At 34.8% G+C, this 14,749-nt stretch overlaps 2 protein-coding genes across 2 annotated transcripts in view; one reads left to right on the forward strand and one right to left on the reverse strand.

Moving 5' to 3' along the window:
• LOC133848911 (mediator of RNA polymerase II transcription subunit 1) overlaps positions 1-7,394 on the reverse strand; it is a 51,015-nt gene extending 43,621 nt beyond the window's left edge. The window contains exon 1 of the mRNA XM_062284654.1: positions 6,996-7,394. The gene's annotated coding sequence lies outside the window, so the exon portion shown is untranslated. The remainder of the gene's footprint in view (positions 1-6,995) is intronic.
• A 2,548-nt stretch (positions 7,395-9,942) lies between these two features.
• On the forward strand, positions 9,943-13,744 carry LOC133848844 (allantoinase). Its single transcript, XM_062284542.1, is given in 5 exon segments — positions 9,943-10,074; positions 11,212-11,419; positions 11,519-11,609; positions 11,611-11,799; positions 12,615-13,744. Coding segments are annotated over 5 exon segments (1,491 nt in total). The 5' UTR covers positions 9,943-9,968; the 3' UTR covers positions 13,512-13,744.
• The last annotated feature ends 1,005 nt before the right edge of the window (positions 13,745-14,749 follow it).

Consider the following 14,749-nt stretch of genomic DNA (forward strand, 5'->3'; position numbering starts at 1 on the left):
CTCAATGTTTACTTTATTTAATGCAAATATTTGCGTAGTTTTCTGTTCTTTGAATGTTTATATATTGATATAATAGAGTAAATGTCTAAGTTTCTTTTGTTCAATAAAACTCAACTTTAAGCTGCAATTTGAGTACATAAATAAATATTTAATGGGAATTCTCTAAAAGTGAACTTAATTTCAGGTTAAATCGAATTAGTACAAGTAATTCACTAAAATTGATTGACGATGATTATGAAAGTTTAAATAGTTTCCGACCACATATTGAATTCAATTAAAATTCATCTGTCGAGTGTTCTCGATTGTGAGTTACTCGCTACCCATTTTCAATAAAACCATGTATAACAAATATACCGAAAATATACTGCAAAAATACTAAAATATACCAATTACTTTATTTGATATATCGATGTTGCACTAAATTCTAAATATACCATAAAGCCAGAATATACCAAAATACAAAATATACCAGATTACCTGCTAAGATCACATTTTAAAAGTATTTTTTAAATAACTTCGATAACTTTTATTCAAGGCCAACCAAATTTTCAGGAATTATAAATACTGTCGTCAGTATAACAAATATACTGAAAATATACTGCAAAAATACTAAAATATACCAATTACTTTATTTGATATATCGATGTTGCACTAAATTCTAAATATACCATAAAGCCAGAATATACCAAAATACAAAATATACCAGATTACCTGCTAAGATCACATTTTACAAGTATTTCTTAAATAACCTCGATAACTTTTATTCAACGCCAACCAAATTTTCAGGAATTATAAATACTGTCGTTAGTATCACAAAGGAATAAAACTAATAATTATTTACTTTCTTATTACCAAAATTTACCCAATTTCTTGTTTGATTAATTATTTATAGGATATATTTAAAAATCATTTTTGAAAGCAAACTAAATTCACTTCGTTAAATAAACAACTTTAACATTTTCTATGATTATTTAAACTCACATCAACCAATAATCGATTGTCTTGCAAAAACTAATAAAACGCATCAATTCAAAAGTTTTCAAACTTAAATAATTCTCATCGTATTCTGCTGTTAATTATACGTAAGCATAATTACAATGTAGATGGCAAAAATTTTGCAATTATGCTAAGTAATTTGGCATTTGGCGACATTTGGTTGTTCGAGTGCAATAATGATTGTTTTCCATTGTATTTGTATTTGTATTTGTATTTGTTTTGTGACGTTCCGGTTTCCGTTCCGGAAATGGAAGAAGAAGTAATTAAGTAATTATAACAGTCGAAATTTTCGTAGCTAATATTTATGTTAATGCGAATGTTAATGTTAAAGTCGAAGCTAAAAAACTAATTACATTAAAGCGTACAAGCGACTGCTGTGGCAATTGCTGTGGCGATTGCCCCTTAGGGGTGTGGGAGTGTAGAGGGGGAGGGGTTGAGACACCAGAACACAAGAACATACAGCTGTTGTCGCAGTCAGCTTACCGCTTGCCCGTGGCTAGCAAGAAACAACAAGGACTGCTGCTAACTGACAGTCGTGAGACAGGCGAAAGACAGTTGCGAGTTGAGGTGATGATGGGGAGAGGGTGAGGGAGAGGGTGAGAATGAGGGGAAAGGGGGCGAGAAACCAAGGATGTTTAGCTGAAAGGGAATTGAACACAGACGGAACAACTGTTGGCTACTTGGTTGGCTGGCAAGCCAACTCTCACTCTCTCCCTCTCTCTCTGTCCCCCTCTCTCTCTTTCTCTCTGGCAATGAAGCACAACTTGCCACACTTCATAAACTCTCAGTTGCGGATTCTGTAGCATGCTTAAAATGCAAGGTTTCTCCTTCTTGTTCTTGTTGTTGTCGTTGTCGTTGTCTTGTCGTTGTTGTGGGTGTTGCTGTTGTTGCTGCTGTTGTTGCTGTTGTTGTTGTTGCTGTTGCTGCTGTTGTTGTTGTTGTTGTTGCTGCTGCTACTTGCAGTTGCCATTGTCATTTTGCTGCTGTCGTCGCCTTGGCTTTTATGTGTGTCACAGCCGTTAATTGTTTCACGTTTAAATTGTCGACATTTTGCTTCTGTTTCCTCCCACTCTCTCTCTAACTCTCTCTCTCTCTCTCTCTCGCTCTGTCTCTTGCTTGACTGTATTAGTTTTAATTAAACACCTGAGCGTCTAGCAGACTAATTATAGTGAATGTCCGTTGCGTTGCGTTGCGTTGAGTTGCGTTTTACGTTTGTCTTTCTTCGTTTTGTTACATTTTTAATCAAAGTCATTAATTCGCGCTTGTTAATAACAATTAAATGTGGGCTTTAGCTTTAGCTTTGGCTTTTGCTTTACTTCTTTTCCTTTATTCTTTTTATATAATGCTTTCTTTGTGTGTGTGTGTGTGTGTGTGTGTGTCTATTTCATTTCTTTTCTTTTTTTGTTTGTTGTCGCTGTTTTTCTTTGTTGGTCCGCATCACAATTAAGCATTTAATCAATACAATTAAAGCCTTGGATCTAGCTGCTGAACATCATTAAAAGAAATGCCCAAAAAGACGCAGACACAAAACGACAATGACGAGATGTTGAGATGACGATGGCGATGGCGATGGCGATGGCGATGGCGAGATGACGATATATAAAAATAAACATAAAACAAAAAGGCAACGATAAAAGGAAGCCAGCAGAGCCAAAAAACTTATTGGACGACTCTCTCTCTTTCTCTTTATCTTTCTCTCTCATTCTCTCTCTTTCATGCGCTTACAGCTGCCCCAAAAGATACAAAAGCGGAATTAAAAGTTTCTTTTTTTGTTCTAGGAACCAAAATTTAAGCCAACACACAAACACACACACACGCACGCAGCGAAAGAGCGAAGAAGAGAGAAGAAGAGGGCAAAGAGGAGAGGGTGGGGACTTCAAGTACCACCCAACAAAAGAGTCGCCTCATCTTTGGAAAGAAAATCCTCTAAAATGCGCACACCAAGTGCGCCCAAAATAGGGAAAGGGCAAGGGCCAAAGAGAGGGGGGTGAGTGGAGAGGGGGGACACGGCAAGTTTTTACGCAAATAAACGCACGTTTTTGCACAACTTTGTGCCACTTTCATTTTTATTCAGCTCTCTCTCTCTCTCTCTCTCTCTGTCTATCTACCTCTCTCGCTCTTTCACTCTTTATTCTGCTGTTGTTTTATTTGCCCCTTTTTATATGCTACACTTTTTGTCATTGTCGCTTTGTGCGGGCTTCAATGTGTGCGTGTGTGTGTGTGAGTTTGTGTTTGGGTTTGTCTTTGAGTTTGTCTACGTATGTGTGCGTATGTGTTTGTGTGTGTGTGTGTGTGTGGGTGAGCCTTCAATTCTGTTTATGCTTGTTGTGTTTTTTTTTCCGCACCCCGCCAAATTCTTTGGCTAATGGAACTAGTAATTACAATTATTTGCCGAGCATATCTATTTGCGCCCATTTTTTCCTTCATTTCAATATATAGTAAACAGCATACAATAATATCCGATATTGTATGTAGCTAACAATAGTTTAGCTTTTCGTGTATCCTAAGTAAATAATATTTTGTGTAGCGCAATAGTTTTATTCATCATCTTTTACATTAAAATATGATTCTACTCTATTATAATCTTACATTCTTATATTTCATTTACAATACAAGTTTGGTATATTTTTAGTATTTATTTAGTATATTAACTTGGTATATTTTGCTTTTATATGTAGCTTTCTTATTTGTTTTTTTTATTTATAGTTTAAGGTAACTTCCTTTTGAACAAATAAATAAATAGGAAAATAACAGAAGTTTTAATTAAATATATATTTTAATTATTGCAAATGATATAAAATGAAAGCGAAAGAAACTTATGTCAAATTAAAGACAGCTAAATTTAACAAACAAAAAATTTGTACATGAAAACTTACTACTTTTTAATAGTTGTATAAAATGGATAAAAAAAAAGTAAACATAAAAAAATAAAACTTACCAAAAAGAATTAAATTGATTGCAATTTAAGAGTCAGCTAAATAAAGCATAATAAACAATTTTTTTAAAATTTTTTTTATAAATAACATTTACAAAAATAAACATATAAAAAAATACTTATTTGCTCACCCTGAAGTAATGAAAGCGAAACTAATTGACTGCAAATTAATAGTCAGCTAAATTAAGCAAAAAAAAATAAATGTAAAATGTTCAGAAAAAATATATACTTTTTCTTTCGGTGTATAAAAAGCCAGTCTATTTTTTTATTCCACAGATTTTACGAACCAACAAGCAACGAAAACCACAGAGAAAAATGTTCGAAGCTGAGATACCAAGTAAACAATTAAAGAAGTTGTTGGGGAATTTTCTTCGATTAACTTTTAAGCTGAGGTTTGAATAAATGCAATTACTATGCTGAAATATATATAATTTATATATTAACAAGTGCCTGCTGCTGGCTGTTATGCCCTTTTAACGTGAGTGTGTGCCAGGTATAAGGAATTAAATCAAATGAAACTAGCGAAAGAGAAAAAGTGAAAAACACGGCTGAATAAATCAAAATTAAATTTTCGCTTTCTTGACACTTTGCTGTCTCTCTCTCTCTCTCTCTCTCGCTCTCTTTCACTCTTTCTCACTCTCTCGTCCTCTTTTTTTTTTTGTTGTTGCTTTCTCTCTTTTTGTGTGCTGTTGCTTCACTTATGTTGTCATTGCCAGAGCGCCTTTTATTTTTATTACTTTACGCATAAGCTGTGTTTCATTTTTCTTCCCTTTATTATTATTTATTTGTTGTTGCTCGGCTTCTGCTTGTTTCTATACCCTGTAATATGCCACAAAGTAAGGTCTTTGCAATCTATACTAAGTAAAATGTTTAAATTCTGTATGGAATCTTTTCTGTGATGTTTTGATGCCGATTCTTTACTTCATAAATAAAAAAACCAAAACCAAAATCTGTGCTAACACTTAAATCTCTGGCACACAAAATTAATTATGCAGAGTCGAATGTAATTTGCTTGCCACACACTAATTTAATCATTTTTTCACATATTTGTTGTTTGACTTGTTAAATGTATTTACCTCGGCTGTGCAGTCAATTGGCTTTCGCTTTCGCTGTTGCTGTTGCTGTTGCTGCTGTTGCTGTTGCGAAAATATTTAACAGGCAATTTATTTTTATGAAAATCGCAACGGCAGCAACAGCAACAGACGATGTAACTGTAATTGCAGCTGAAGCAACGCCAGCAACGCATTAAATCGTTTATAAATCACTTTCGACAACTGTCACACACACACACACACACACGCACGCACACTCACATACAAGCGTAGCCTCGCTTCAGCTTCAGCTTTAGTGTTGCATACTTTTTGGCGCTGCAATAAAATGTCATTTATTATTGTGCATGTTTTGGGGCAGGGAAGCTGAAGAGAAAACGCTTTCAATTTCGATTACGTGTCGATTACGTTTTGCTGCCAAAGTTGTCATTAAAGTATGTTTTGAATTTTGCTCATTAAAAATTCCAATAAATCAAAGACTATTTTTGCCTTAGACTTGATGCGATTATGCCTTGGCCTTCTCTCTCTCTCTCTCTCTCTCTCTCTCTCTCTCTCTCTGTCTCACTCTTTCTACTTCATTTGATGTAGATTTTCAATTGCTCGCCTCGATTTTTATTATTGCTCCTCTCGAGTCGAACTGCATGTAAATATTTCAGAAAAGCTGTCAACAATTTTGACTTGCCCTTGGGGACAACACTCTGTACATTTTTGTGTGTCGCTCCGCCTATGCAATCAACATAAACATAAATTGAAATATATGACAATTTCCATGTACTCTCTGCGTATTTTTTTTCCTTTTCATTGTACCTTTTTTTTTCGGTCGACAAGCGAACAACAACTACAACAACAAGCACACAAAATACATTTATATGATGCCCGAAAGGTAAACGGAAATATAATTAAATATTGCGCGCCGTTTGATTCCCAAAAGAAATAAAGATATTTACCAAAAAAAATAGGAAAAAAATTATATTTGCTCTCTGCCCGCAATGGAAAAAAATGGCAAAATGTCAATATTAATTGCCACTATATACACAAACAAATATATATTTTACAACGTGCTGAATGTAATTACAAGCCCATCCGGACGACACACTCAATCGAAGTTCGACCTTTCATAAATTAAATGGTGATAAATGAATTAACCCAAAAGACTCCCAACCTCCCCCCCCCCTTGATTCCCCTTTATAATACGTATGCAAATACCATACAATATTGTTCACCGTTCACCACAAACGTAAACAATAATAACAGGTTCTTTTGAGCATCGTTTTTCAGGGTTGTTTTTCCGCTTTTTGTTCCTGAATTTTTCAATTTTTGCCTTCAAATCATTGGAATCCATAGAATTTAAAGCTATTAAATGATCACTAATCTCTTTTTGAAGTAATCACACATAGATTATAGATTAATGTTTGTACACATAACTTTTGGGAATAGCTTAAATTACGACTCAATAAAAATGCTGAAAATTAACAAAGAAAATCCCTAAACCGAAATTATGATATTTAAGAGTAATTCGTTAAAACATATATGCATATATGTGTAGCATATACCATATAGAAGAAGATTCAAGATAAGCACAATATACACAAGAACAAGAACAAGAAAAAAACACGCGCACACATTTATCAAGTGTATAAAATTCATGTTATGATTGAAATTCACAGCATCACAAAGCCAATAAAAAACCGCTTGGCATCAAATAAGGGGGGAGAAGAATATACATATTATACGTATGTTTATATATACTATGTTACATATGTTGTAGATGATATGTGGATAAACAACAAATGTCCTCAATGTAATTCATATTTTGTGTCTTGTCATCTTTGTTTTCAATAATCTTTCTTTCATTCTTTTTCTTTTTTTTTTTTTTTTTTTTTTTGCTTGTCACTTGGTATTTTGAGGTATTTGCCAAAAAAAATTCCAAAAAAAATTTGTAGATCATTTCAAGGATAAAAGCACAACAGAAATAATTAGAGATATCAACAACAATTTGAAATTATTGCGCTCACCGTTGGGGACCAAAAAATCACTTCGAGGTTTTAACCGTTAAACACAGCGAAATTATTCGCTTTCGTCAAAGAACTTTTGATTTAATTGCAAACAACAGAAAAAAAAAGTATTATTCAGAATTTGTATTGATTGGATTTGATTTGATTTATTTTTTTCTTTTAGCTTTTTACTTTTTTTTTTTTTTTTTTTTTTTTTTGAATGATATTAGTGTTACTTGTGTTTTCAACTTTGAAAGTGTTGTTGTTGTTGTTATTTGTGGCAAAGTGCCGTCTAAGCAAACTTCAACTGGTTGTCGCGATGCTGCTCAAGAGCAGAGTGAAATTTGTGGATGCGTTGTACGACAGCGCTAGCTCCGGGTTCTGTGGCCAGCAGCGACGACGATGTGCACGAGAATGAAACGTCCAGCAAAGACGAGACGAAACGAACGCGAAACGATGTGAAACGAAACGAAACGAAGCGACGCACAAAGCCGATCCCGAAGCTGCGGCCGAAGCCGAAGTTGAAGCTGAGGCTGAGGCTGAGGCTGCCCAAAAAACGAATGCTGAATGGGAATGTGAACGAGAACGCGGTCGAGGGCAAAGACAAGGCCGAGGGTAGTGCACGAGGACACACACAATCATGAGGTTGGCGTCTCGAACTCAAATCGCTTCAATTTCACTTTGCGGACAAGCAACGTCGCGATGTGGGAGGAGGGAAGGGAATGGTAGAAGGCTATTGCTGCTGGTGTTGTTGTTGCTGTTGCTGCAGCCTCATCATGTGTTGGTGTTGGTGTTAAGGACAGGGCCATACCACTTTGTGTGTGTATGCGTGTGTGTGTGTCTGTGTGTGTGTATCTGCCAGCAGAGACGCAACAGTGCCGAGACATCGCCAACAGCAGCAGCAGCAGCAGCAGCAACAACAAGTTGAACTTCATTTTGGCATTCGGTTCTGCTTCTATGCAGTCGGCATAACTCACACACTTGTACACACAGCACACACACACACACACACAGACAGTATATTCGCATTCTCGCTTGCATACACAGCATTCGTATTTCGTGTGTATTCGCTTTATGCGCTTCGTTCTTGTTTTCGGTTTCGGTTTCGGTTTCAGTTTATGTTGCTTCTGCTTCTGCTTTTACTGCTGCTGCTGTTGCTGTTGCTGCTATTGCTATTGCTATTGCTGTTTCTGTTTCGTTTTTGGTCTCGGTTCCGTTTTGCCTTCACTTTGCCTTCGACTTTCACAACTCAACTACACACAAAATAAAAAAAGCACAATTTACCGTAACAGCCAAAAAGCTTCCGCTGAGAAGCGCCAGCCAGCGACAAATTCAACTAGTCGAATCGGGTACAGTCGAGTGTACTCAAATGTTCGATACCTAGTACTTGTTGATGGCAATAGCTTAATAACTGTAATGCACACACATTTAATTCTTTTTATAGTTATTATTCGTATATCCGTGTTATTGTTTGTAGTGTATGAGCTCCACTTTAATCTTTGGCAACTTCACGCCATGCATAAATCGCATCCGACTCAACAGAAATCAATTTTAAATCGATTACGACCAACGCAAATTGTATTTATTTTCATTCGACCCTGAGAGCTTTTTTACTCGCTACCCAAGCAGAAGATTATAATAGCTTATAGCCGGTTTCCACTGACACATATTTTCACTTATCAAATTTTGTTAATACCTTTGTAAATTCTTCATTGACATGTTACGTGTTAATTTGTTTTCAATAATTCTTTTAGAATCCCGAGTCTATTTTTGGGAACATATTCAAAAACGCATTTGTTTTTCTCTTAATTGTTATATCTAATATATTTATATATCTATATTTTTTCAACATTCAATTGAAAAAGGACGAAATAAATAATTAAGACATTCAATCGAATTGTACAAAAGTGTTCAACTAGTGTTAGTAGTTTAGTAATTCCACAAATTTAAATAAATCATTTTCGATTTAAGAATAACTACTTCTCATTAATTTAAAAGTTAATCGGACATCTCTTTCTCAAAAACTAATAGCTTTGTATTATTCAATGTGATTGGAATTTAATTTTAAATAACTTCTAATACATTAGGATGATCAGCTTGTCAAATCAATAAAATCACAGTTTAAAAGAGTGAAATTTTATACTTCAATTTTAAAATAAAAGGTGCAAAGGTGTACAAATTGTATAGAGCACTTGATTAGACGACTTGTCTAATTGCTTTGGATTTCTTCCAACTATATAGAAAGTATCTAATAGTGGAGCACTAACAAAATAAAAGTGTTCAATAAAAAAATATTTTTATTTCCGACTGTTACATACATTAGCAGCACATTATAATGCTTTTTTATCTCTTAAGCAGCAAGTAAGAAAAGCACAAATCAACACACAATAGACAAACGAGAGAATATTTCATTCAATGGTCGAGAATATTTGACTTCAAAAAGCTCCCCCAATCTTAATGTCCCCAAACACTTAATTACGCATAAAATATGTTGCATATACATGGAAATAAACATAATTTTATTACTGAAATGAAATACCCTTCCATTGACAATCCTAAGAGTGTAGGGTATTGGAATTGAACACAAAAACAAATTAAATAAACAATGTATAAGCTCACATCAGTGCAAAAGCTTTAAAAGTTTCCTAAATATATTTATCTATTTATTTGTTCAGCAAGCGCAAATAAAATAGCTATAGTCGGGTATGTTTCACTTTGAGTTACCCGTTAAATTTGTTTATTTAAAGAAGTTGAAAATTATATTTCAAGAAATTATATATTTATTATTTAGAACCACTGAAAAAAATGATTACAATGTACCTCAACTTTTTTTATAAATTGAGTTCCCATTAACTTAATATACCCTATTTGAAATTACGAAACTCGCAATGCAAGAGAGCAAATATTTAATCGTCACAGTCTCTCGATCTGTTATGTTAATACGGAAATATCTAGCCAAATCGTTTTGAGTTTTCAGTAGACTTTTGGCTTTAGATGGATCTGCTTTTCCTCAGCCGGCGCATTTATCTCGGCGATGGCAGCCATGAGACGCCACTCCATGGGGGCATCATCGTGGACACTGAGGGCATCATTAGACGTGGTAAGTGGCAAAGAGATGACGTGAGAGAGCAATAGAGAGCGAGTGAAATGAGTTTAAGTGTTTACCACGAAACTTTCACTTTTCATTTGGGATTCCAAATACATATTTATATCTATGTATAGCATAAACTAAAGTGTATTAGCCACATACAGATATTTTATATTTATAACACGCATGCAGTTGCCGGTTCTATGAATGACACTTGTTATTAATGTTACTCTGTGCTTAGTAAGGGATTTTTTTAAAAAGAGCTTTTCATATATGCTCTTCATAAGATAAAACTGTAGAGGAGACATTTTCGAACGCTTAGTTTATATATTTTATGGACATCAACTAATTACTTATATTTCAGATACCAAAAGATCAAAATATCTATGTCTATAAAGTTGACTCATGATATAATAATTAAGAAATTTATCATTTTGCTCACTGTCGTATATCTTCCTGTCTTCACATGAATCAAAATATATAAGAATATTAAGTCTTAAAGTCATCTTAAATTTAAGTTTGTTTTTGATTTTGTTTTAAATTTCAATAGTTTTATGAACATGATATTTAAGTCACATAAACGACCAAAAAGACCATTTATATATTTAAGTTTGTTTTTAATTTTGTTTAAGATTTCAGTAGTTTTAGGAATTTGATTTCGAACTTTCATAGGAATCTTTCCATACCATGCAGTAGGTTAACTCAAATAAAATAAAGGGAATTTGAGTTAAAATAAAAGTTGCCAAATGAAATTATAAAATAAGTAAAAGGTTAAATTGGGTATTTTTTCAACACTTTTATCATTTATAAGTAAACAATACACAAAAGTAGGTAATCAAATGTAAGAATCTTTCACCAGAAATTAAAAAATAATTATAAAAAGAACTAAATCGAAAGCAAAATTATAATGCTAAATTTAAGCTACTCCTTATCATAAAACAATCGAATATTTCTTGGGAATAAATGTGTATTTTTTTGCAAAAAAAATTAAAAACAAATTAAGCGAACTTCAAAAATACAAGTTAAATAAAAAAAGAATAACATTTCTTTAATGAAAATTGGTTATACTTTTAAATCAAATAAAATTTTATGGCATTTTTGAAATATAGATATAATAGATTAATAGAATTTTTCAAAAATTTTTTGCAGTGTTGCGAACACCACAAGAAGTGAACACATATCTGTACAACACCGAGTCGGAGGCAGTCTATGACTTTGGAGATCTGATGCTGATGCCGGGACTAATCGATGCGAATGTGCACATCAATGAGCCGGGTCGCAAGGACTGGGAAGGATTTGTAACGGCAACCAAATCAGCTGCAGCCGGTGGCTTTACAACGATCATCGATCGACCCACGTGAGTGCAAAAAAAAAAAGCATTCGCTGATGATAACACTAAATGTGTGTGTGTCTGTGTTATTTTAATATGTTGCAAAGTTCAAAACTCACTCAATAGCAATGCCACACCGACCACAATCAATGTGCAGGCGTTGAAGGCAAAGACCGCCACAGCGAGGGGCAAAATCTATGTGGACGTCGGTTTCTGGGGGCGGATTGGTGCCCGGCAACAGTGATCAATTGTTGCCCCTCCTGGCTGCCGGTGTGATGGGACTCCAGTGCACACTCTGTGGCAGTGCTCCGCCAGTTGGCGATGAGTTTGCCGCCATCAATGAGAGGCAGCTAAGCGAAGCCATCAAGCTGTTGAATGAGGCAGCTGAAACAGAGGCATTAATAGCGGTACGAATAATGAATTGTTTTCAAAACATTCTTATATTTATCAGTTTACTTTTGTCATTCTCATTAATATTATAGAACGCATATCTCGCTTAACGGCCTCAACTAACTTTTATACTTTAACTGAGAAATACTTTAAATGAGAACAACAAATAACTATTTTTTGTGTCCGAGTAATGAAAAATTGTTGTTAAATGTTTGTATTATAGTTCTACTTTGTTCAGCTTACACTTACACCACTTAAGCGACAGCATTTACGCACAAAAAAGGTTGGCCGCTAAGTGAAGTACCTTTAAAAATGCAAAATATCAATTCCATGCCTTGAACAAATATTGCTAAGTATCACCTTTACTGTTCTATTTTTGAGATTTGCATTTATAACTCGATTAACAGCCTCAATAGCGAAGCAACAAATTGGCCCTTAAGTGCAAAAACACTGAATGAAACAGAATATTTGCTTGCTGTTGTTAATGCACTGAAACATGTTGCTAAGTATCACTTTTGTAGTTATTTTTTATTCAGTTTTCACTTCACCTCACCTTAACTGTGACTAAAAAGTTGGTCCCTAAGTGAAAACCATTCAATGCAGAAAATAGTTAATGCCGATGAAAACATCTCACTGAGTTTTGTTATTAAAAACATTGTGACCATTAAGTGCAAATAATGTGGCCATTAAGTGAGGCATGTTTGAATTGAGCTTGCAGTCATGTTCCATTTAAAAACTGTAATATAAATTTAATGAACAGTAAAATTGTAGATAATTAAACGAATATATTGTAAATAGTTCAGTTGATTGATCAATCACATTGTCTTTACAGTTCCACGCTGAGCTGCCACAGCAACAGCAGCAGCAACAGCCACCACAAACCACACAATCAAATGCAACCGAATCGAAATCGTATCACAGCTTTCTGACAACGCGACCTCCACAAATGGAATTGTCGGCGATCAAATTGATTTGCCAGCTGGCCGAGCAGCAACCACAGCGTCGCTTCCACGTGATGAATCTCAGCTGTGCCGCAGCATTGCCGCTGTTGCAACAAAGCCAGCAACGTGGGGCACAATTGACGGCCGAAACCTGTCCACATTACCTCGCTCTATGCGCCGAGGATATCGACGATTGCCACACGGAATTCAAGACGTGGCCGCCGATACGCGAGCGTAGCAATCAGCTGCCCCTGTGGCAGGCGTTGTTGCAACCCGCAGGCGGCGCCTTGCAACTGATCGCCAGCGATCATTCAGCTGCAACGCCCGGCGCACGTTGTCTGACCTACGGACGACAGCGTGGCGACTTTATCAACGCATGGCCAGGCATCAGTTCGTTGCAATTGAGTTTGCCCATTGTCTGGACGCGAGGACAGCAATTGGAGCAACTGGAGGAGCGTTTAACGCTTGCCGATGTGCATCGATTGATGTGCTGGGAACCGGCAAAGTTGTGCGGCTTGGAGAAGTTCAAGGGACGCATTGCCGAGGGTTATGATGCCGATTTTTGCATTTGGAATCCAGATGAGGAGTTCACGGTGTCGCAAGATGCGATGCATGCGGCGAATAAATCCGCTTCGCCGTATGCGGGGCAACGTCTGAGGGGCGTGGTGCATGCCACAGTGGTGCGTGGCCTGCATGTTTATCAGCAGTTCGAGGGATTCGGACAGCCGCTTGGCAAAGTGCTGCTGCGCAAGAGCAGTCGCAAGGTGGTCAAGTTTGTTCGGCTGTGAAATAAAACTTTGTTAATTAAACAAATTTGCGAGATTTAAATTGGGATACAGCCCAGTTGCCACCGATGCCGTTACCGTTGCCGCATACTCTAATGACACGACAAGGGGCATGTTTACTTTCGTGGGGCATGTGCAACATTTAAACAAATCACACAAATCTAGAATACAGAGAAGATCTAACCATGGAATCTTTTCTCCATCCATTTACCGAATCTTTTTTCTCATTGCCGTTTTTTGTGTTGATTGATTCACTTCAGAAACTATTTTGATAATTCAATATAAGTAAGTACAATAATTTTTTAAAATTTATAGAAATAATTTATGTTGTACCTAAATAAATAGTCAAATAGACCCAAAAGAAATGGAAAACAAAATTAGGTAGAGCAAAGTTATGCTAGCCTGAGCATTATTCAATAAAAGTAAGTAATATTTTTCGCTATTCATAAATATATATTTCTGAAAGTCAAATTGGCCCAAAGTGAACTAAACTAAAAAATAAAATGAAGAAATAATAATTTATTTAATTAAATTTTTAAATAAATTGTATCATACATTAATATTCCGAAATGCATAAATGAGCCGAATGAATAAGACAAACGAAAAAGCATTTGAAGTAAGTAAAATTATGATCTATAAAATATAAATGCTTTGAATTTTGATAATTCTTAAATTGAATAAAAATTTGATGAATTAAATTTTGAAATATTTGCAAAGCAAGAAAAAACAAAAGTAAATAAAATAAAAAACGAATAAGTTTAGCGGAGTCCAAATATTTGAACAACAAAAAATTTGTTGAACCTTTCTACACTTCAGTAAATTGGTTTTGCCTTTCAACAAATAATTTATACTGCCGTTTTACAGACTATTAAATTTAAATTACACAAAAAAAAGGTTATTGAACGCTTTCCAAAAAAAGTTTTATTTTGACATTTCAGAAACTTAAGATCCTGGAAAAATGTAGTATTTAATACTATATATAACACTAAAATACTAAAATTGTGAAATACTAAACTACTAAAGTACTAAAATCCTTAAATACTGGACTACTAAATGCTAAAATACTAAAAAAAACTAATTAAATAAAATACTAAAAATCAAACATAAATATTTAAAACAAATAAGAAAGCTACAGTCGAGTGTACTCGACTGTGAGATACCCGCTACCCATTTTTAATAAAATCAATATGTTTGCGGTATTTTTCTCAAAATATACCGAATATACTGCAAAAAATACTAAA

The sequence above is a fragment of the Drosophila sulfurigaster genome, chromosome X, assembly GCF_023558435.1.
Source record: "Drosophila sulfurigaster albostrigata strain 15112-1811.04 chromosome X, ASM2355843v2, whole genome shotgun sequence".
NCBI classification, from domain to species: Eukaryota; Metazoa; Arthropoda; class Insecta; order Diptera; family Drosophilidae; genus Drosophila; species Drosophila sulfurigaster.